Here is a 24,066-nt window from a genome sequence, read left to right as displayed (position 1 = left end):
TTATAAAAGCACTTCTCAGCCCCATATAACCAAAAACAAAATTTATACTTACAACATTTTCTACTACATCTAATTAAATAAAATAAATATAATTATAACTGTTGTATTTCATATTTATAATTACATTTAATCAAATGCCCTTTTATATAAAAACCACTAAAATACGTATGTAAGCTGTTAATCTAACCCATCAGTCTCAAATGTGGCAATACGCCGAAACTGAGCATACTTCGAATATTCACGGCACGCACCAGTCCCTCTCCTCCACCCAAACAACCGATCGAGCAATTTGAGCACTACGTACGTAAACCGATATATGCCTCTCCCATCTCTCTATATAAACCCATGCATATATGTATGATCCAATATCCCTTGCTTAATTAATTAAGTGTGCATATATAGATATATCAACTTCTTAGTTTATTAATTACTATATATGGCTTTCCCCACGATATTAACCCAAGGCCTTTGCATGGCTCTGCTTGTTCTAACTCTACGGGCTTCTTCGTTCGCGTCGGCTTCTCGAGAGCTCGGCGAGATGTCGATGATAGAGAGGCACGAGAGGTGGATGGCTCAGCACGGCAAAGCGTACGAAGACGCTGCGGAGAAAGAGCGGCGGTTTGAGATATTCAAATCGAACTTCGAGCTGATTCAGACGTTCAACAACGGAAACCACAAGTTCAGGCTCGGCTTGAACCGGTTTGCCGATCTCACCAACGACGAGTTCAGGGCCACACACAACGGCTTCAGGCCGAAGTCGGGCGCGGCGGCGAGCACGGCGAAGCGGTTCAGGTACGAAAATGTTACTGCAGTGCCCGCGAGCATGGACTGGAGGGCTGAAGGCGCGGTTACTCCTGTGAAGGATCAAGGACAGTGCGGTGAGAACGTAATAGTTGTTATATTCGAGATTTTAAGTTTGAAATTTAGTTGCTTTATATTTCTAACACGCAACAAAACTAGGATGTTGCTGGGCGTTCTCCGCGGTAGCTGCAACGGAAGGGATCGCTAAGCTTGCCACCGGCAAGCTAGTCTCCTTATCGGAGCAAGAGCTCGTGGATTGCGACGTCCACGGGCAAGACCAGGGCTGCGATGGCGGGCTAATGGACTCGGCTTTCGACTTCATCGTCAAGAACCGGGGTCTAACCACGGAAGCCAACTACCCCTACAAGGGGGCAGACGGCAAGTGCAACACCCGCAAGGCAGATGCGGCCGCCTCCATCTCAGGCCACGAGGACGTGCCTGCGAACCATGAGTCTGCCCTTCTCAAGGCAGTGGCCCACCAGCCGGTGTCGGTGGCCATAGACGCCGGCGGGTTTGCCTTCCAGATGTACGAGGGAGGCGTCTTTACCGGCGACTGCGGAACCGATCTAGACCACGGGGTTACTGCGGTGGGATATGGCGTGGCGAGCGACGGGACCAAATACTGGCTCATTAAGAACTCGTGGGGCTCGTCGTGGGGCGAGAACGGATACATAAGGATGGAAAGAGATGTGAATTCTAAAGAAGGACTCTGCGGCATCGCCATGGAAGCTTCCTATCCTACTGCTTGATGGGCAAAATGGAATACGCTTACTTATATATGCAGAGTGCATGTACGTATACAAATAATATAGCGAAAAATGTTTATGTAAATATATGTTTGTGATGGCTTTGTGGGTGCAATAGTACTATTAAGTGAAGTCATTAGGTAACTTCATAAATGAATGTATAAAATGTTGCTATGAAGCACTTCTAATAGGATTACCTGTGGGTGTTGTTTATCCTAAAGCTCGGTTTCTTTCTTTATTCAAATAATGACAATTCATAGCCGAATCCTCCTTTGTACGATGTTGGGTGTGGTGCTGTAAAATTCACCTATTAATCTATTTAGTTTATTTTGAATTTAGTTCAATAATTCATAAAGCGAGCTAGTTGCTAATTGGTTTTTGTGCTCTAGTTAACCCATTGGCAAGTTGGGTTATAGTATGAGAGGTGTTCTCGTTGTGTTAGAAAGAGTTTCAAAATTATCCACTATTTTCTTTTTATTGCTTCTTATCAATCTATACATTATTTTTTCTATTTTCAAAAATAATTTAATTTTTATTGGCTTTTTTTTTGCATTTGCCCCCCTCAATTTTTATTTTTTACAAATAGCCCCATCAAATTTATAATTACTAATTTTGTCCTATTCCTGCCATGCAGGCGCCACATCAACGCTGCGCAGGCCGGAGGGGTGTTAAGTTGAACACGGTGATTCATTCACTGGATTCAAACACTGTGAATGATTCACCGTGTTCTACACTTATATTCCCCTTAGTCCCCTTTTCAATACTTATAGCAATACATATATTTTTTCTAGACAAGGTGAACCATTCACCGTGTTCAAATACAGTGAATGGTTCACCATATATTTATATTTTTTTCAAACACGGTGAATCATTTACCGCTGTGTTCAACTTAACAAACTGGCCCAGTCCCGTTCACGTGGCGCTGACATGACGACTGCATGGCAAGGCTAGGACCATTTTTGCAAATATAAATTTGCTGGGGCTAGTTTTAAAATAAATTTTTTTTCAGAGAGCCAAATGCAAAAAAAACCCTTTTTATTTAAATATAAAATTAATCTAATTCTTACTTATGCCTGAACTTATGTGTAGTCTTTCTCATTTTTAATGTCTCACTTTGGAGGAAGTAGAATTACTTCGAACCTCGCAGCACAATTAGTGCTGCAGTAGAAAGCAGAAAGTAGGCACATGTATAAGAACACATTGTGAATGAAAATGTTAGAATTTTATCATAGGATAAAATTTAGGGCATCTCCAACACTTAACAACATGTTTAATCGCTCCCATGAAATTGGAACATAATTCTTAATTAGGATGGGAGTGAAACGTAATTCTGATAAAGAAATCAATTAACCGAAGGTAAAGATACTACAGCATATCCAACATTCAAGATTAAACAGTTAAACAGAAATGTGAGAAAAAGGTAATTAAAGGCATCAATTAACAGAATGAAACTGAGCATTAGCAAACATCAAATTAAGTTAAAAATTGAGAGAAAAAGCTACGCTAAAAAACTGAAGAATAATTAGCACTCCAAAGATGCTTGGAAAGTAAGCTTTAATCCTTGACAAGATCGACAGGCAACTGCAAGAATAGAATTAAAAGAAATTTAAGGCAGTTTGATCCTTTTTACTGACAGAAAAAATGGGAAGTACAATAAGATAACCGATCATATTTGTTGAAACGCAAAAGATGTGATGAACAGGGCATTTTTATTTTTAGTTACCTTCGGGAGATTCACACTTTTGAATTTGAGACAATGCTTATAGTAGATACAGTTAGGCTGAAACCTAGTGCCTGTTCGACCGTGTGTTTGACGAATAAAAGTTCTAGAGCTTTTGCTATGGTGAGAGGCTGGAATGAGCCACTGCAAAAGCATTAATTTAAAACTTCTATTTTTGCTATGGCAAGAAGCTGCTAGAAGGATGTCGATAAAAAAAATTGTAAATCCTTCCGACAGCACATCAACAAAATCTCCAGCTAGCTCAAAGAGTTACCAATTCTTGTATTGAAAGGGGAAGCAGGCATATGATACTTGGAAATTCAAATCTAATGCTTCTCCTGCGCACTAGAGCTTTAGTGGATATACAAAAGCAAAGGGTTCTTACATTGACCATCTAACATGGTTACTAGAGCAGCTTCTCCACTCTGGCAAGCAGAAGCTTTCAGTCATCGGCCAAAACAAATGGTATGAACTTGCTCTGGTGCGAGCTGAGATGAGCCTTTTGGCCCAAAAACCAAAAGCTCTAATTGAAGCTTCTGCTTCTGATGTCATGGAAAACGTTGAGGTAACTTCAGCTCTTACTTACATAAGCAGAAACTAAGACATGAGCGAGCACGACAGATTCTATCGGGTCGTCAGCAGTCATTTTACTCGACCAAATCTACCTGCATCCCTATTTGACTATCGTGTTTTATTAAAGAACTCATGCCGGATTATCTTTCTAGAAGTACTTTTCCCAAAAAAAATTGCATTAATAGATGATATAGTTTTTTTGCGGTGTGCTTAATAAATTTCTTTGCAAAGTAGTGTCCCTTCTCCAATTATAAGCATGGCTATCATTATGCGAGCTCAAGATAACACCATGGGAAACTACCAATTTAGGCAAAGCATGGCGAGCATTAATTCACTGGATAGTTCAAAAACTTAACTACTATAACATATGCAAACAACAACTATATTTATTTGAGCAGATATAGTAAGAACTTCGAGAAAAAAGTAAATTAAACAAATAACATTATTTGAGCAACTATAGTAAGGAATGGGAGAAAAAAAATAATGAGTACAGTAACAAAGGCATTTGATCATTTGTTGAATGTAAAGCAAGCTCTTCATATTATTAAAACAAAAATACAAGCAACTACCTGGTGAAGAAAATCTATTCTCCCTCTCTATCTAGATCATAGTGGAAGATAAACTTAAATCTACAGCACACAAAATGCGAAAGGCATGCATTTATGGGTAAAGCTTAATTTACCTCGCTACCACCTTTAAACATGTCAATAAATGCAAGGTTTTGATAGCCTAAGAGCAGTGTGATGCTTTGAACTTCTTGCATCCGTACGTGGATGCATTTCTAGCTACTTAACCATCCTTCAGACATTTCATACTTTGAGTTCATCGGTATACTTGCTTCTTTCTGAAAAATCCAACTTTTCTTTAGGCTTCCCCGTATCTACACCATTAAATTGCGTTAAAAGACACCTTTTTCTCTTAACTTTTTCATTCTGAGCGCCTACAGTAGGGTTGAGTTTATCTTTTCCTGTTGAATAGCTGGAGTCCTCCCCCGTCCCAAAAACCCTAGCTTGGTTATACATAACAATTCTCCCTTCGGATTTATCCACCTTAGATCCGTTACTCGACTGAATAACCCCACCGCAAGAAATAGCTGGTTTCTTATTGCGCTCACCAGATATTCCCTCATTCTCACTACTCCAAAAATTCCTTTTTTGCTTATTTTTTGAAATTCTCGGGGAGCTATTCATAGCACTATGCAATCTCCGAGCAATCTCTTCATCATTTTCTAGGCTCTCTCTGCTCGCTACAGACCGCTTGGTCTTATAGAAGAGCTTAACAGGGACATGTTTCTTTTTCAACTTGGCTTTGGTTTGCCGGCCCTTTCGTTCTCTCCTCGCCATTTTATCGAGAATCTCCAAGGCGCTCTTAGCAGAAGCCCTAGCCTTCGCAGCTATAGCGGCTTTCTCAATTGCAACTGCCCTAGCATTAGCTGCGACATCGGCAGCGGCCAAAGCTACCGAATTGGCCACCTCAATGATCTCTTCAGGGGAAGCAGTGGTCGAGTTGATAACATCACGAAGCCGAGCCCCAAGATCGGTAGAAGAAAGAGGAATAGGGAATGGGAAATCGTGAGCCAGATTCCCTGACTTCAATCCGGCAAGCAGCCGCTTCCGAGGCGGCAAACTGGTATTCAGGTCAAATGATTCCATTCGATCCCCTGCAGAGCTAAATCACTTCTCCACTCAATCAACTCCCCACATATCAGATTCAATCAAATAACCAACACCCAGAAGCACATCTGAATCACAAAATTCCTCAGTTATCATAAATCCACGGGATCAAAACTAGGGTTTTGGAATCCACACTCGCTCGTCGGAGTACCTGAAACAAAATTTACAGCAAAAACGTGAGCTCGATCACCAGATTCTTATCATTCCACAATTGATTCTCCGAAATTCCGATAAAACTCATCAAATTGAATCAAAATTCGTAGCGCTCGTGAGAAACGTCACAATAATCACCAGATCTTCCCCACAAACGGGAGGAAAATGAGATCGTAAGGGATCAAAAAGCTGGGAACTCTACCTCGGCTCCGTGAGCTGGGGATCAGTGGGTGGGAATTAGGGCTTTTTTCGACCTAGGGCGATTATTTTTTACGCCCTCGGAGGGAGAAGAGGAACGAGGGATCCCAAAAACCCATGAGAGAGAGAGAGAGAGAGAGAGAGAGAGAGCGTCGCTCACCTCACTTATAGGGGGCCGCCGTTGATTACGTTCGCTCCCCGGCCCCCGCACAAATATATTTTCCTAATAAAAAAAAAGGAAAATTTCATATTTACCCCTGTAGTTTACAAATTTTTTTTAATTAGTACTTTATATATCTTTTCCTGTTTTTAATATTTTCGTTAAACTCCTCGTTATCTTCTCAGTAGAAAGTGCCACGTGTTAGTTAACAAAAAAAAAACAGATGTATTAATAAAAAAATAAAAAATAAAAAAATAAAGTTAAAAGTGGTAAACCGCAATTAACATGTGAAGTTTTTCCCAACATAAAATAACGATCCGTAGATTAATATTTGAAATTGCTATCTGTACGCCTACGTATAATAATAAGTCCTACATCCTTGGATGAGAGAAGTGCAAGATTTAAATCTAGTTTAGGGATACACTCTTAGCATTCTCAATTTTTGAAAAAAAAAATATATATATAAAAAGGTCCCTAAACTTTAGTTTTTTTAGTATAGGAGCTTTAAACTTTTAATTTTGGCAACTAGAATTTCAAAACTTTATTAAATAATTCTAAAATCTTTTCTTCTCAAGTGGATTTATTAATTATATAGCTGCTGCGATTGGATGTCTTACACAATTTTGTAAGACTTGAAAATATAAATAATTCTATTTTTTCTGCTTTAATTTTGATAATTTTAGTGTTTTGAAGCTCTAAAAGATTATGTGCAAGACTTGCAGCCAAAATGACAATGTAATTTCAATTGAAGAGAAGAATCTGTGGATTATTTTATAAAGTTTAGAGTTTGATTGCCTAAAATGAAAGTTTAAATGCCTGTTTATAAAAAAACCTAAAGTTCAAGGGATTTTCATTTATTCTTCTTTTCGTTAGGGTAAAAGTGGACTGAGGGGTTATTTAAAAGAAGTAAGCAGGATAGTGACAAATTTGCGGGTTTCATGAATCCAACTTTGGCCCCTATTTCACCTAGGTCGAGATGTTGATTTCTCATGCGGTTATGAGTGGGAGTTGGTTAATCTTATGAATTCGGTGTCGAAACAAATGCCAATGCCGAGAGTCACGAGTTCAACCTCAGTGAACTACAAATACAAACAATCTAACAGTAAATGAATAGTAGTGAGAAAAACCACACGTGAAGCTGTGTTTTTTTTTCTTATTTTTTTAGTTGGACTATAAACTTTTATCATATCAGACTCATTATGATATAGGCATATAACTGTAAAAATAAATAAAATATTTTTTATTGTGCCTTTTCATCGGAAATAATGTGATTAATTGGTAATTCCAAGCGAGGCCATAGTGCCGTTGAATTGGTGTATAAAAATTTATTGCCTACAAAATACAATAATATCTTCTCTCTCTCTATATATGTAGAACTAGGCTGCAATACTATCAATAGCACCAAGCTATTGGTGCTATTAGGTTTTCGGCTCTTGGATGAAAAAATATATGATTAGGATGATGTGGGTTCCATAGGGTTGAGTAAGCTATTAGTTGAATAGTATAATCTAACTGATGAAAATAGTGAAAGAGTTAAATCTAACGGCGGAAAATTTGATAGCACCAAACGCTTGGTGCTATAAATAGCATCCCAGCCGGACTCTATATATATATAGTTGAGCTATTATGCCATCGAAAACATAGAGGATCTTGTGCTTTCGACTTTTTGACTCTTAGATTAGCCCATTTAATTATTTCTAATCTTTGGATTAATACTATTATTCTATGGGGACCGCTCAATTCTAGGAGTATTACTCATTCCTAGGGGGGACTGCAATCATCCCAACCGTACAATTCTTAATCTAAGGATCAAAAAATCGGAAGCATCAAATTCTCTATATTTCCAATAGCACAGTAGCTCTACACTATATATATATATATATATATATATATATATATATATATATATATATATATATATAAACTTCAAATACTATTCCTGTAGACGAGCATACAAGTGGAAGAAAAGGAAAGTGTTAATTGTATACAGGTCTTCGCAAATATAGTGAATTACAATATATATCTCTGTAAAATTTAACTTTCATAAGTTATCCCTGTAAAAGTCCTAATATTTTCAAATATATCCATCTAGTTTGTTACCGTTAGAGAATCGTTAGAAAACTGTTTATATTTCTAATTTTACCATTACAAATATGTCCTTTCAAAAATTATAACAGCATAATATTAAAAAGGGTAAAAATGTCAAAAATTAATCGGGATAAAGTATTTAACTTTGATTTACTAAACTTTTCTAACGGATTCTAACGGCAGGGACATGTCTGAAAACATTAGGACTTTTCTAGAAATAACTTATAAAAGTTGAACTTTATAAGAATATATTTGCAATTCACTGTATTTGCAGGGACCTGTATGCAATTGACCAAAAAAAACTATAAATATTAAAAAAAAAGAAAAAGAATAAAAAAGTGTTATCCTAATCTGGTTTAGTGGACCAGGTCCATTATAAATGCGATTGTTTTCTGCTCGTTAAAGGCGCACTCATCAGTTACTGTTCGTGTCTCTCCCGCCGTTGTAACCCTCGCCGTTCAACGCTCGTTTTCCGGGAGAACTCCGACGACGACAACAACGACGACGACGAAACCCTAGAAGAGAAGTGAGAAACTATCAATATCTACGTACACTTTCTTTCCGTTTTTGGAAAGGTATTAACAAGCTCTTCTCTCTCAAACCCACCTCTCTCTCTCTCTCTCTCTCTCTCTCTCTCTGATCGCTGATTCTCCTTCTAGGGTTTGTCACTCGGATTCTTCAAAACCCAATCTTTTCGATTCAATTTCGACAAGCAACACGAAAATTTCCGTTTATATTGGGGTATCGCCTTCATTTTGGCTAATCTCTTGTCGTTTTGAGCAGGGGATTGGTTAACTGTTTGAGAACTACGAGTTTTCTTGTTCAATTTGTGTTTAATTTTTCTCCTTGGATTCTTGATACCAGGTATTCTGGTTAGATACCGTACTATGAAATTCCTTTTTGGTTGTTGCCACTATTTGTAATTTTTTTGCTTGTTTGATCACGGAATTTGGTTAAAGGTTTTTTTTTTTTTTTTTTTTTTTTTTTTTTTTTTCGGGAAAGAAAGGACGAATTGTTTGGAAACTATTATTTTGAAAAAGATCGAATCATTGGAGTTTTCTTGTTTTATTTTATTCTTACTTGAATTCTTGATATAGCATAGTATTTCTGGGTTACTTGGGTTACTTCCACTGAATGTGTTATGGAAATTTCTTTTAGATTGATGCTAATCTTTGTAATGTTTTCTCTTTTGATCAGGGAATTTGGTTTAAGTTTTCAAAAACAAAAAAAAGGTAATGAAAGATAAACTGTTTGAAAACTATGATTGTGAAGAAGATTGAGTCTCTGAAGGAGTTTTCTTTCTTTTATTTGTGTCTTGTCTCTTTTGAAATTCTTGATAACGAAACTTATAAAATTTCATATTATGGAATTATTGTTCTATTATTGCTTTTTCTTTATTTTTGAGGGAAAATAGGGTGATTTTTTTTGCTGGTGCTACATAATTACGGTTGTCTGATATGATCTTTGTTGTTTCAGCTTTTATCATAAATGCAGAGCATAAAGCGCTTACCAAGAAATGTCCATGGTCCGCTACATTCGAGTGTTGTATTGTTTGATCTACCAAGGGTTGTAGAAGAGTTGATATATAACAGTGTTGATGCAGGTGCTAAGAAGGTAATACTCTCTCTCTCTCTCTCTCTCTCTCTCTCTCACACACACACACACACACACACACACACACACACACACACAGAGACATATTTGATGGCTTGAACTTTATCAAAGCTGCAAGTTTAGAGTATGAATTTTATTCCTGGACACACGAACTATTACATGTCAAGCCTATATGTTTTGCTTCTTATCATGAGCTATTTACTAAGATTGAAGGGCTTACGTTGGGAGAGAAAGAGGGTTAGCAACTTGAAGGTCTCATGTGAAGCGGAAGGTTGGGGTGATCAAATCTGATCAGGTCAAGTAATCCTGCTAGAATGGGATTATTGACTCCCTTATAGAGTTTTGGATTGAACGGAATTGGATTGGTGGATTCGCAAACTCTTCCTTGTGTCCTAGTGGATCCCCTCCCTTACACACCCCCTTCCTGTTCCTCTCTCTGAAAGTTGTTAAACTCTCACTCTTCCCCAATATTGCTCTTTTGTCTTGTACTATCCAATCCAATGCTAAGTGCCAAACGGGGCCAAAGTGTCAACTTCAGTACATGCAAAACTACGAAGAACCAAGTAGAAGCCCAATGGTCCCTGACCCTCTACAAGCTGTTAATCCCTCTTTTCCCCAATAGAGCTCTTTCTTTTGATTCTATCCTATCCGTCGGCTGAACATGCGGCTTTAATATCAAAGATATTGCATGTTTCTTCTAAAGAGTCTTACAAAACCAGCTGCTCAGAAATGAACAAATTACAAATTTATGCTTCCAATTTTAGCGGCATATTTCCATTCAGGTATCTTAATGCGTTTGAAATGAAGCATGTGATAGTGATCATGAGATATAATGAGAGAGCAAATAATGGCGAATTGTTATTTGTGTTTTTAGGATGTTGTGGTTGGCTTGTAGGACAATCCTCAAATTATATATTGTTAAGTTAAAACTCTTCTCTCCTGGGATTTTCCAATTTATTTTGTTTGCAAAGTTATCCTATTGCAGTGGCAAGGTAAAAATATGATATGCTAGTTTGTACAATGAGGTTCACCTTGCTTCAATGTTTCTTGTCATGAAATTTGATTGTGCTGTTACTTAGGTATCTATTAAATATAGTCTTGGAATAATTACATCAATATGAAATTAATTGATTTGCTATTGAGGTCTTGACTTGGCGCTGGTTAACAGATTATCTTAGTTGAATAAGATTATTACTCGTATCTATCCTTTTGTGGCAGAAATTGTACATATGATTTTTTTTCTTTTTGGTTGAATTATAACAATGGGATGCTTGTTTCAGGTTGATGTATTCATAAATGTCAAAGCATGTTATGTGAAAGTAGAAGATGATGGTTAGTGAATCTCTACTGTTTTATTTTATTCAGCATTGAAATAATATTTACTACATGCTTGCGCACCGCAAATATTTTCAGGTTGTGGTATTACACGAGAAGGATTGGTCATTCTGGGACAGAAATATGGTAATACTGCAATAGTTTATAGTGAAACTGTAATTCATTTACAACTTTGCTTATTACCTCCTATTCATATGATCTGTGCATTATATGCTTGTGAGCGGATTCTCATGGTCAGGCTCATACCAAAAATTTTCTGAATATGTAATTAAAATATTGTTCCTCTTCATACATATAGCTGTCTTAGCTTGATTTTCCTTTTTAACCCCTTTATGGAGGTGAAGCTGAAGCGTTGGAACACTAGTATTTATTGTTGCCTTACAGTTTGTTACAGATCCTTATAAGGAATTTGAACAATTGATTATTCAGAACTCAGAAGAGAAACAATGTATCGTAAGTTTTAACATCATTGTTAGTACTATTATTCAACTCCAATAAGAAAAACTCTTGCAAGTCATTCTTCAGAATGGCATATTGGTATGAAAATAATTTAACAAACTAAGTTGGTGAGAACTTAGTTTTTTTTTTTTGGTTTTTTTGTTTTGTTTTGTTTTGGTTTTTTTTTGGGGTCCCCTCTCATACATTTGAAGCAGTCAGTATGACATTAGGATTCTAATTAATTTATTAGTACCAATCAGACAAAATTAGTACCGATCATTTCAAGTGGTAGATGAGTTCACTTTGTTATTAGTACCTATCGGATAAAACGAGTACCGATCATTTAAAGTGGTAGATGAGTTCACTTTGTCATTAACACCAATCAAATAAAATTAGTACCGATCATTTAAAGTTCTAGTTTGAGGGAGGATATGATTAGAAGTTAACTATTTTCTCTAAGTAGCGTTGCTGTTTTAGTTGAGGACAAAATCAGCGAGACAGGTCAATTATGGGTTGTGTACTGCTTGGAGAACGTGGTGAAAGTATGATAAGCTTGATGAAATTGATTGTTTGTTTATAGGACAGAGATCTACATGTACTTTTAAAAGGGTAAGATAGTCCAAGTTAAAAGAGGATGCTGGAAGCAGAAAATAACATAGATTGAGGCGACTAGCAAAGATTTGGTGGTAAATGTAGTTAGAAAAGGAGTGCTCTGGACAGGTTTCAATGGTGAGAGGGGATTCATTTGAGCAATCTCTCTCTCTCTCTCTCTCTAATTTTGAAAGTTACCTAATGCATCATCATAAGGTTAACTCTGATTTGAGGCAAGTTCTATCTATTTTAGCATAATAATTACGGTCGCACAAAAGAGTTCCAATTAATCAGGACGTCTTTGTGATTGCTGCTATTGAACATTGACATTCACATCTACAGAAACAAAAAGCATTTTTCTTTCTGTATTAAAATTCATAGAATGTCAGTAATTCCACAGCCCTTGTGCTACTGACAAAGAATATGCGGGCTGCAACTTATTTTTCTCGGTTGGTTTCTTATTCTATACTGAAAATGAAGGCTAAAAGCAGAGTGTTAATTTGTTTAACTATGTACCATTTTAGAGGGAATATTTCATTTGCGCGTTAAAATAATGTTCTATTTTATACAATCTGCATCTCTATGGTGAGAAATGGAACAAGCTATGATGGTTGTTATTTTCTGTGTCTCGTCTTTGTGAACAGCAACTTCCAAGTATCACCTCATAAATGAAGCGGAACATGATACTGGAAAGGTGAGTTTCAAAGGAGAAGCATTGAGTTCCCTTTCTGATATTTCTTTGGTGGAAGTTAGGACAAAAGCTCGTGGTAGGCCAAATGCATACTGCAAGATTATAAAGGCATGTCTTTCTTTTGATTTTGAAGTGTAATATGTTATTTTTAAGTTTTATTTATACTAAAAGTATATGTTGGCATGATATACAGGGTTCAAAATGCTTATTTCTTGGGATAGATGATCAGAGGGAAGCTGCGGGAACCACGGGTAGTGTGCTGCTAGGATTCTGAGTAAAGTGGTATCTCTTGCAGTAGGATTAGATTTGTTGAGGCTTGTTAATTTATTACTTATCTAAAAAATCAACTATTGCCATTATTGCTTAAAACTACACTTGCTTTGTTGTTTAGTAAAGAGCTGCAAGTCTTTATTTTCTAAGATGAAGGAAATTGTTTGTTAAGATTGCATAGTTATAGCATGCAAAATTATATACTATATGTCAAGGTTGTAAATGTGCAACTCCAAGCAACAATTGCCAGGTGTATCGCAAATTGCCAGGAGTATCACAAACAAAATGTCTGGAGCTTTTTCTATGGAAAGTTGTGATGAGTTGTTGCCCCCAAAGGCAAACATCTCAATTAATCTCCCACTTCTGCTACTTAGGAAGTAGTTGTGGGGTCTTTTAACAAAAAGCTATTAGTACTTCTTCAAACAAGTCTACTCAAACAACGGTTCTGTAGAAGCTCCTACTGGGCCAAATAGGTCCCTTGTGAACATGACGAGATTTAACTTGGCTGATTACTGAGATATTTGGAGACTGCCTCCACTTTATATTCCTACTGCTTTCAAGATTGTCCAATCCTCAGCTGCACTACACCTCTCTTTTGGATTATTCACTATACTTACGCTTCTAAGCTAGTAGTGAATGTTTATTCAACTACAATTTTTTATACAACTTTGACACATGATATAGGTTTAACCAGGTGATGGCATCGTCTAACCCTTAGAAATATGTTTGCTTTTGTATGTTTAAGCTGTTGAAAGTTCTGGTTATGATTGATTTTCATCTTTTGCAGTTATTGTTCGAGATCTATTTTACAACCAACCAGTTCGGAGGAAATGCATGCATTCTAGGTTTCTCTCATGACTACTAATGAAACTAATTTCATTGATGTTTTAGTACTAATGAAACTAATGCTTTGGTGGTTGTTTCTTATCACGTTCTGCAAAGCTTAAAAAAAGTGCTCCATTTGGTGAAGAAATGTGTACTTCGAATTGCTCTTGCCCATCCACAAGTTTCATTCAAGGTTGCAGACATTGAGAGGTGATTCTTGTGTTGATTACAAGTAAATAAATCCATGATGCCTAAAAGTTAGGGGAGAAAATATTGCCTGCACCCAGTACAGCATGCCAACTCGTGCATCAACAGTGATCTGCTCTCCATCCCTTCCTATTTATTAATAATCTTTCAAATAAAAACTATTTTAAAATTTAGAAAAGTCTACGACTAACTGAGTGTTGGGAATTAAAGAATCAGATTGAATTGGAGAGTGGATGATTGGGTGTGCACAGTTGACATTGCACAATGGGTGCAGGCAGTAATTTCACCGGTTGTTGACATGACTTGTGACTGCAGTGATGAAGAGTTGCTTTACACGGTTCCTTGTTCGAATCCTTTGCCACTAGTATCTGATGCTTTTGGGGATTCTATCTCCAACTGTTTACATGAAATTGCTTCCTCTGATGAAGTAATGATTCTTTCTGGATACATATCTGGACCATCTGATGCTTTCTCTACCAAGGTATCGACGGACAAGAATAGTTAAATACCATATTATTTTGGATCATTTGTAAGAACTTTCACTAAAGTGAACTTTACTTACAGGCTTTCCAGTATCTTTGTATCCTTTTTCTTCACCTCAAATATACTTTTTTCTGAGGGATTTTACATAGATGTCCCTAGAAGATCATGTGGTCACATACATAGCCCTATAAAATTAAGTCTCCCTTCAAAACTGTAGTTTCTTACGAAAATAACCAAATTGAGTTAGGCAGTCTTCTAATTCGTTGGGTGCTCTTTTGTATGTGTCCTAAAGAGAGGCATTCTTGTGAGTTGTGACTACAAGGGTACATATGTAAACAATCAAGTTTTAGAAGGGCATGTATGGAAGTTTCAGACTTTGCAGGGATACATACGTATATGAAATTTTCACAGGGTTATGCAAATGAATACCTCCTTATTTATTATCATTTGGAAACTTGGGACAAGCTTAACAATCTCAGATATTAACTCGAGATTTGTCAGCAAAGGACCAATTCATAATTTGCTTAATAGTATGGCAGCCAGTTTTCAGTGTTCATTGGCCCAGAAGAGTGATAAGCTTGAGTTTCAAAGCAAGAAAAGGCAAAGGACACTTGGGTACCCGGCTTTCCTGCTCAACTTGTGCTGCCCTATTTCTAGCTATGACTTAAATTTTGAACCTTTGAAGACAGTTATAGAATTCAAGGTGCAATCTTGTGCTAACCATTTGCTTTCCGTTCTAATTTCATTAGCTATACTTCAAACTCTTTTCAGCTGTTCTTCAAGTTGCTCTTCTTTTCCAGGACTGGAATACTACTTTGTCTTTTTTTGATCAAGCCATCACAAAATTTTGGAAACAACTATTAGTACTCTCATCACAAGGTCTTTTCTTTTATTTCTTTAAATAAATGTTGTATTTAATTGATGTTATACTGGGACTGGAGTGCTTTATTTTCACTTTGTGCACAGGAAAATCAACTGATGCTAAAGCTGGCCTATCTTTAAAAAGTGAACTTCCAAATGAAGGTACTTAAGTTGTATCATTTTTTTTTTTTTGTTCTTTATGTAGTCTTTTTTTGACATTATTTGTCCTTTACCTCTCATATAAATTTTATTCTGTATCTATTTCTTCTGTTAAAGATTTCCTTTAATCAAACATCTTAAACTGTATACACTACGGGATGAGGATTATCTATTTCCTCAGTGTTCATTGCTGATTGCCAGACATACTTGATATGGATGTTACAAAGAGCTCATGTACGAGAAAGAAGAAATGCAGTATCAACTTATCTCGGTGCTCCCTTTCCTGTAGCCCGGTTACTGCTCCGCTGGATTTCACAGTGCAAGATAAAAATGTTAATTGGAATGATGGAATACTGCCTATAAATATTCAAAGTTTTTCCTTGAACAGTTCTCCTGCTTCTCCCTGTGTAACTAGTGGAACAAAAACTCTTTTCAAATCCATAGATGACCAAATGGCTTGTGCGGACAGCAGTTCTCATCAGTGGTTAGCCGATAGCTCTTTTTTACTAGAGAATCATATCCCTTCTAATCTTACTCCCAAGGTTATAGAAAAGTTTGAGAAAGCAAATTTCATGCAGAAAAACATAACTCAAAGTAATTTTAGAAGTTTGAATGAAGAATTATATCAGAGTTTACAGACCGATACCCCACAGTTCAAAGCGGGCATGCAAAAAGACCGATTTCCACGTCCCTGTCTCAGCATGAAAGGAACAGGTACCGCAGCTGATAGTGGTCTTGGTATCAAGTTTGATAAGCTCAGGGAGGATTTTATACTTCACGACTCTTTTGATGCTATAGAAGCCGATTATCAACCTCGAACTTCGAGTCTAGAGAATAGCATTCATAAAGAATATGTTGACACCTCCAGTAATTGGTCCAGCATCTTTAGAAAATGCCAAAAAGCTAGGGGATTGGATGGGTCATCAAGTTCTTGTGATCACTATTTGTTTGCAAAGAGCGACCTACAGAATACAGCCCCAGCTAGGAGACTTGGCTGTAGATATGGATCTTCTGATAGGGATTGGTTAGTAGTGGATTCCCCTTGTTCTTTGAATGCTAGATCACATGAAGTGATTTTTGACAGTGTAAGAACTTCCTCTGAATGGGATAAGAGGTCAAGAAGTGTTGGTTCTCCATGCAATGGAAGAATGGAAGGAATTACTGATATTTATAGATCTACTTGGAACAAAATAGTTGAAGATTCACCAGTAAGCTATAGAAAACAAGAACTGGATCACAATTCTCTTTTTAGCCCTGGGAGAGAAATGCACTATGATTTTAGTTTGGAGGATAAAGCATTGGAAGGTGGCTATGCATCTGGTAAGTCAAGCGAGGAGATGGGTTTGTCAACTTCTGGCTCTCTTGACCTTTTTCCAGAGTCAGAAATTTCCCGAACCCAAGATCATGATATGTTGGGTGAATTTTTTTCGAATAAACTACAAAATTGTCGTCCATCGAGGTCTCACATGGTCAGATCAAGAAGTCATTCTGCTCCGCCTTTTCACAGAGGCAAGTGTAAATTTTCCATCATAAATGATTGCCTGACCAGAACAGCAGGAAGGAGGCATAATTCTCAGTCCACCAAAATTTTAACAGGTTTGTTTATTGTATCATAGTTGCGCTGTTCTTTCTAAACACAGTTACTGGCTTATAAAAACTTATAACTGCATTCATTTAAGATATAGAGGCTATATCCTCAGCGGACAATGCAGCTATTTCATCAGTGGACAATTTTTCACAAGTATATGCATCCGAGCTTTATAGGAAGCCTGCTATCAGCAAGTCTACTGAGCTAAATCTCAGGTATTTCACCTGTTTTCTTTGTCTGTTTTTGAGTTTAACATCCAACTGGTTTTATTGAGTCTCAGCATTTATTTTTCCTCCAGTAATAGAGACAAGCATGATGAAAATCTGAGAACACATAAAATAAAGAGGTCCTGTCCCAGTGAAATTGAATGTACTACTGCTGAACTGACTAAGTGGCGGGATGGATCAGCACAATCTACAGTTGAGTATTATCTTTATTACAGAGGATGTTGTTAATCTTTCATGGACTTGTCCACTGTTCAGGCATTTATATAAATACCTCCTGAAAATTTTGCACATATTTCTGCAAACGTGGAATTATCATATTTACCCTTTATTATTTTACATATAAACTGTTGTAGTTACAAAGCTGCTTCCCTTATTTATATATTTATTTATTTATTTATTTTCTTATACAAAACCAGCTCTCCCCGTGAGTTGGATGAATCCCACAAATATTTTTATCAGAAGTTGAACTTTTCAAGGATATATTTTAAAATTTGGATTTTGCAGGGGTCCACATGTGAATAAATGATTTTGCAGGGATCATGTAAAAGCTTATCTGTTCTACGAGCTAAACTGATTTAGTAATTCATTAACTTTGTTTGCTACGTAGGTTGGAAACTTGCCATGTAATTCTACCGAAAGCACTGGCGATATCCTGGACATTTGTTCTGGTCTTTTACATATGTCTGGTAGTTCACTAGTCCCTCAGAGGATGGATAAGGACCTTCTCATAGACACAAGAGTTCTTCTTCAGCTGGATAGGAAATTTATTCCTGTGCTGGCAAGTGGAATTCTCATCATTGTAGATCAGGTTTGCATTTCCTGTCCATTTTCTTTTCAATCTTAAAACCAACAGTTCCCTCAAAATTCCTTTATAATTTATTCGTAGTAACCATCTTTAGAAAAGTATTTACTTATAACTCTCATCTTCTTAGTAACCATCTTATCTTAGTCATTTATACACTGGTGTTTAATAAGGAATTTTGAAAGGCCTTCTGTTTGATCTAGACTGGTGTAGCTGCTTGTTTTTCGAGGCTTTAGAGATAATAGCATTCTGTAGGTTTTGCTCAAACACATTGTTCATCCTGTTTGGTTAAACCATCCCGTTCATTGGCTTAATTGGTTCTTAAGATAAAAGTTTCTGGTTCATGCGGATCTCTGGGTTTTAGATATGGCTGAATCACTAGTCTTGGTTGGACCTGTTTCTAGCAGCTGGTGTAAACTGGCTTTTTAGAACACCGACTGAAATGTCGGATGTGGCTGAATATTGTTGCGAGTTGTGAAGTGATTTTTTAAGTATATTGGATTTTCATGCATTTTCTTCTAATTACTGAGAAAAACGTATTTCATATTTTTACAGCATGCCGCTGATGAAAGAATTCGTCTGGAAGAGCTCCGCAGAAAGGTTACCAATTTAAATGGCGTATTATTTATATTTTCATCATGTTATGCTTTACATTTTCTGTGCATCTCACATTGCTACTGAAAAACACAGGTCTTATCTGGTGAAGGTTGTGGAATTACTTACTTGGATGCTGAGGAGTTGGTATGAGGCATATCATATTATCTGCCTTCTTTTTGTTTTGAGATATTTGCCAAATATCATCTATTTACATTGCATCCCAACAAGATCAAAATTTTCATATATACATTTGGAAACTTTGCTTCCTACATATGTATACATAAAAAAGAAATGCCATTTTAACAATAAATTTTGTTAATTCAAATCAACTTTGCCACATTAAGTATATTGATCCCCAGCTTTAGATAAGAGTACTCTTGTGGGAAACTGCGACTTTGAGTGGTATAAATAAACACTTAGATTTCATAGGGTTATGAATGTAATTAGATGATTTTTACAGGGATGCAAGTCTGTGATGACAGGCGAGCTTCACTAATTACTACTTATGTTGTCTTTTTATTTGTTTCAATGTCAATGTTAGGTTCTTCCTGAGATGGGTTTTCAGCTACTGCATAAGTATGATGAGCACATACTGAAATGGGGTTGGATCTGCAGTAACTCAAATCAGTCCTCTGAGGCTTTTGCAAGGTAGGTGTTTATATTTGAGAATTCTACGTAAAACATGAATTCCTTTTTCTTACCTACCTTGCTTTATTAGTTAAAGGTTCGCAAGTTAGCAATGCTATATTTGAACTTTTCTCTCAAAAGCATTATGTTAGAACTTTAGTTCCCTTGCGATAGAAAATTACTTTTTTACTCAAACACTATATTTTGTTCTCATACCTTCTAGTTTTGTTTTCTGCTTTTTCATTTTTTATTGTATCACCGTCTTGTATGAGCTTTTGGTATTTCGTTCAAGTATGACTATCTTATAATTATGAACCAAATATGCAGTTATTCTGCATGAAATGACTGGCTAATTGAAGCATGCTTTTTCGCTATGATTTGTTCATCTGGTTCTATTTTTACAAAGGGATATAATTTTCTTAATTTTAATAACGATAACCATCATAGTTGAATTTGCCTTTAGGGTGAGAAGACTGGAAACTCTTAGTTAGAAAAGAGAGAACTTATTGCCTTGAGATTGGATGGTGAAAGGATTTATATAGGTGAACCAAAACAGTTTGGTCAAAGGGATCTGTTTGTTGATAAGCTTAACTTGTACGTGATTTAGTATGTTGAACTGCTATTCAATTTTAGTCACATAAGATGCATTCAGTCTTCCTGATTTGCTATGTATTTACAAATCTCAGATAGATTTCAATAGATCTTGGTCTAATTCCAGGAACATGAACCTTCTAAAGGGACATGCTGGTGTTGTCACTCTCATTGCTGTAAGTACTCTTTGTAGCTCTGTTTTATCTATTCAGATCATCTTTTCTCAGGAAAACTAGTTTTTGATTAGATTTTCAATTGTTTATTTTCCCTTTTTCAGTTCTCCAGAGAAATTCTTATGGCTTTATTTACTTTTATATCATAATTGGTTGATATTCTTCTTTTACTTACGACACTCAAGTGAATAAAGGATCATATTCCCATCAAAAAAATTTATGGTAAAACTATACTGATAAAATTCATTCCTAAACTATAATAAGTTGAAAATTGAGCTAGGATACTATTGGTAGTATTCGGGCTCCGATAGTATCAAATCATTTTCCATGATATCACATCCAAATTGATGATCCAAACAATTGAACATTATGGAGAGCATATGAAGTTTGTAGAAACCAAATATCATGAACATCATCTACCTAACGATTGAAGAAATTCAAAATTGATAAATTTTGACGGCCGGTATGCTATGTTTGCATCTGTAACGGTATAGAAGAGTCCCAATTAGTTGAATTTTTGTTAGAAACTTCGTTGAACTATTTTTATCAAGATAGACACTTTTGATCTTGAATTGAAGAATCCTATCGTGAATTTTCGGGAGTATTCAATCTCCATCGTTCATTTTCTGGTCGCTTGATCCATTAGAAAATGCTTCTAGAAAAAAACGTGATATTTGGTTCCTCGAAACTTCAAATGCTTTATTATTTTTTATAGTGTGGATCGTCGACTTGGATGCCCTATCATCAAATATGACTTTATGGTACTAAAGCGTGAATACCAACAATAATATTCTCAAATTTCTATATAAGAATCAATTTTATATCTGATCTAAAATCTTTTAGAATGCTTGAAAATTCATAGAAGTTAATTTCTTAACAATCATGATTAGTACCAAAATACTCTATTCTTATATTTTTGGAAATTTGAATTTAAGTTTTTTTTTTTTAATTTTTATTTTTTTAACTTCTGTCACTCCTTTGAACTGGACTTAAGAAAGATTTTATTAGGGATCTACTCACTTTGACAACCTTGAGTATTGTTTCAAAAGGCGCCATTATGACGAAAATCTAGTTGTGCTGCCATGCTATCATGGATATGGGTCATGATTGGTGATATTTCAGTCATTGGCCCACCATCACCGCTCCTTTGAACTGCTCTGGACCCAGATGCTTGATTTTGTTATTTATATGCGTGGCCATTAAAATATTTAGTCATAGAACTTCATATCTACACATATGCAAGAGAGGGAAAACACTAACTTATTGTTGCAAATATGCGGTGTTTATAAGTTTTGTGTTTTCAGTTTTCCCCAGCAACATATTACTTATTTTTTATGATTCACTCCACTGCATGGTGTTTTTTTAAGCTTCTACCTTAGATACTTTTTAATTATGTCTTCTGAAATTGCAATGTAGGTACCTTGTATTTTAGGTGTCAATCTTACTGGGGAAGATCTTATTGAATTCATTGAGCAGGTAACATTACCAATTTTGTTTTCTTGACTGATTGTTGTCTTGAAATGATAGTGGTGGTGTTGCTCATTTTGCGTTTTAGAGAGAAAAAGGTTTTTGGAAAGCTAAAGACGTAAATTTGTTGATATTATCATAGTGAGTTCATTCCTTGGTGTATTTGATTGCAAAGAAAGGGATTGGGGTTTTTTATTTTTTTTTTGTTTGGGGGTGGGGGGTGACATTTCACCATGATAAATGGCTTTGTTCAAATTTAAGGCATTGGCAGGGAAATCTCTTCAATGCAGCTTTTGCTTCTGTGGCCAAAGATTAACTTAAGCTTCTTGAAACTGCAAAAGCTTTAGAAAGTTTGTGAAAAGTGAATTGCCTAGTTTCTTTGGAAGCTTGCTACTTTCTAGACTAGAGAAGCTGTTTTATAAACCGGGGCCAAACAAGCACTTAAATGTGGTATAGATTGATAAAATGGTAGTAGCACATGGATTGGGGGGTGACAATGGATAAATACTGTTCTGATAGTGGCTGAATCGCGCACTTCTCCCTGTTTCCACTCTGGATACAAATATTAAACGAATACTACTTTTGAAAACCATCGTTTCTTGGTAAGGATATGTATATGAATTGGATACCATATATATCGGTATTTCTTGCGAGTGATGATTATAAGTGTAATAGGACATACATACTGCACCGCTGCAATATACGGAACATCTAGAAGTTAGAAAATTAGTAAAAGCTATACATACTGTTAGACTACCATACTACATTTTGTAACTTTCTAAACGTGTGGATTACTAGATTTACATCTATATTAGGACAGAAAACTTATGGATCCGGATTTTATGACATATAAGGAATTCTAAGCCATATCCGCAGGATTTGAATTCCGAAGTTGGCTAGGAATGATATCATCTGACCCATTTAGCTCCTACCATTGATGTGTTTATTGTTTGCCTCATTAAAAAATGGCACAATTTTGTCTCCTTAATGAGCTGTTCGCTTGATATCCAGCTTGTGGAGACAGACGGTTCCTCAACTCTCCCTCCTTCAGTTATTCGTATACTCAACTACAAAGCTTGCAGAGGTATATTACTTCTATATCTTATATAGCTCGGCCCATGTCCATTTTTTTGTTGTATAGCCATCCTTTTCAATTAACTATTATTATTATTTTTTCCCCATGAATGAAGGTGCAATCATGTTTGGCGATCCCTTACTACCTTCTGAATGTTCTCTTATCGTCGAAGAACTGAAGTCGACGTCGCTATGCTTCCAGGTTGGGCTTTTAGCATCATAAGGTTATTTTTTGTTTAAATTTCTAAACCAACTAGCAAGTTATTGGGTCTTAAGTGCCATATCCTCAACTAAAGTGCTCCTCTGCCCTGACTAGAACAGGGTTTTTTGTGAAAGTGGTAATAGCTTCACATTAAAAACGCTCGTCTTAGCTTCATGTTTTAACAGAAGCAGAAGCTTCAAATGGAAGCTTCTAACATTAAAAGGCACAGAAGCTGATTTTAGTTCCCTATTGCAGCAAAAGCTCCAGACTCCTTTGTGTTCGCTCAAATGCTAAGCTTTTTTTGGTCTTTGGAACAGCGTTTATGCGCTTTAGAAGGCTTTGTCTAACAAATTTATGCTTTTAGTGTGCTCATGGGCGGCCAACCGCCGTACCTCTTGTGAACATGGCGGCCCTCCACGAGCAACTGGGGAGGCTTGAAACACAGATCGGGGGCCCGAGTCACGTGTGGCATGGACTGTCCCATCACACGCCGGGTATCGAACGAGCGCATATGCGTCTCAACTCTAGCAAAAGGCTTCAGAATCGTCGATGACGAGAGAGAACGGATGTTTCAACCTGGTTGTGCCGCGGCACGAAGTTTGAGAAGATTGTTGTATATGTTGTGTATGTTGCATTTGGTTATCATTCATTTGGAGAGGTCAATAAAAAGATAATTCCAAATAATTGAACTATTCTTTTCACCTCCTTTTGTAAAGCATTAATAGTGTGTATATGCGGCTCTTTAGCTTTGTGCGATTCTTGATATTTGTATATTTTTTAATTTTTTTTTAATTCGTACTCATGTCTCTTTAATTATCTGAAACTGTGGGAGTAAAAGAATCATCGACCTTCCTGTTTAGATATGTATTATTTTTTTTGGTCCTTGGGTTGGGGTTGGCCTTCAACGTGATCCAAGCCACCCTCTTTGCCCTGGAACCCCGGGCAATAAAACACTAAAATTCAAATCAAAATGGAGTCAAATTCAATTAAATTAAAACACTGTTGAAAAAGTGTAAATAAGAATAAGATGTGTTACTAAGAATAAGATGTGTTAATGAGAAGAGGAGGAAAAGGAAAAAGTGATTAAAATAAAAAAAGGAAAAACAAAATTAGTTGAAAGGGATGTTCAAAA

General features: G+C 36.4%; 3 protein-coding genes across 9 annotated transcripts; 2 read left to right on the top strand and 1 right to left on the bottom strand.

Moving 5' to 3' along the window:
• Positions 315 to 1,767, top strand: LOC109712685 (senescence-specific cysteine protease SAG39-like). The gene is made up of 2 exons (XM_020236414.1): positions 315 to 878; positions 961 to 1,767. Exons 1-2 carry the CDS (start codon positions 437 to 439, stop codon positions 1,548 to 1,550), a joined length of 1,032 nt encoding a protein of 343 aa, XP_020092003.1. The 5' UTR covers positions 315 to 436; the 3' UTR covers positions 1,551 to 1,767.
• LOC109712686 lies at positions 2,944 to 6,050 on the bottom strand. 2 transcript variants are annotated; one of them, XR_002216944.1, is made up of 3 exons: positions 5,869 to 6,050; positions 4,523 to 5,664; positions 2,944 to 3,128 (listed from the first exon to the last, which is right to left on the bottom strand). XR_002216944.1 is itself a non-coding variant. In XM_020236415.1 (2 exons), the coding sequence occupies exon 2, from the start codon at positions 5,490 to 5,492 to the stop codon at positions 4,650 to 4,652; it is 843 nt and encodes a 280-aa protein (XP_020092004.1). In that variant the 5' UTR covers positions 5,493 to 5,664; positions 5,869 to 6,050; the 3' UTR covers positions 4,325 to 4,649. The 2 variants fall into 2 exon arrangements, 1 of the variants encoding a protein (XP_020092004.1); XM_020236415.1 differs by lacking the exon at positions 2,944 to 3,128 and having other exon boundaries at positions 4,325 to 5,664.
• LOC109712555 (DNA mismatch repair protein MLH3) lies at positions 8,586 to 23,793 on the top strand. 6 transcript variants are annotated; one of them, XM_020236169.1, is made up of 26 exons: positions 8,598 to 8,687; positions 9,310 to 9,344; positions 9,589 to 9,726; positions 11,007 to 11,058; positions 11,140 to 11,187; positions 12,735 to 12,889; positions 12,975 to 13,032; positions 13,839 to 13,896; positions 13,994 to 14,086; positions 14,399 to 14,564; positions 14,648 to 14,663; positions 15,046 to 15,269; positions 15,367 to 15,445; positions 15,533 to 15,589; positions 15,788 to 17,182; positions 17,266 to 17,389; positions 17,473 to 17,593; positions 18,009 to 18,209; positions 18,759 to 18,803; positions 18,894 to 18,944; positions 19,342 to 19,448; positions 20,146 to 20,194; positions 21,608 to 21,667; positions 22,670 to 22,742; positions 22,849 to 22,934; positions 23,299 to 23,793. In XM_020236169.1, the coding sequence occupies exons 3-26, from the start codon at positions 9,601 to 9,603 to the stop codon at positions 23,485 to 23,487; spliced, it is 3,633 nt and encodes a 1,210-aa protein (XP_020091758.1). In that variant the 5' UTR covers positions 8,598 to 8,687; positions 9,310 to 9,344; positions 9,589 to 9,600; the 3' UTR covers positions 23,488 to 23,793. The 6 variants fall into 6 exon arrangements, 5 of the variants coding, with proteins under 5 accessions (XP_020091760.1, XP_020091759.1, XP_020091757.1 ...); XM_020236171.1 differs by lacking the exon at positions 9,310 to 9,344 and having other exon boundaries at positions 8,587 to 8,687; positions 17,287 to 17,389; XM_020236170.1 differs by lacking the exon at positions 9,310 to 9,344 and having other exon boundaries at positions 8,587 to 8,687; positions 17,272 to 17,389.

This window comes from Ananas comosus, linkage group 7, assembly GCF_001540865.1.
Source record: "Ananas comosus cultivar F153 linkage group 7, ASM154086v1, whole genome shotgun sequence".
Taxonomy (NCBI): Eukaryota; Viridiplantae; Streptophyta; class Magnoliopsida; order Poales; family Bromeliaceae; genus Ananas; species Ananas comosus.
This window is presented reverse-complemented; position numbering and strand designations above follow the sequence as displayed.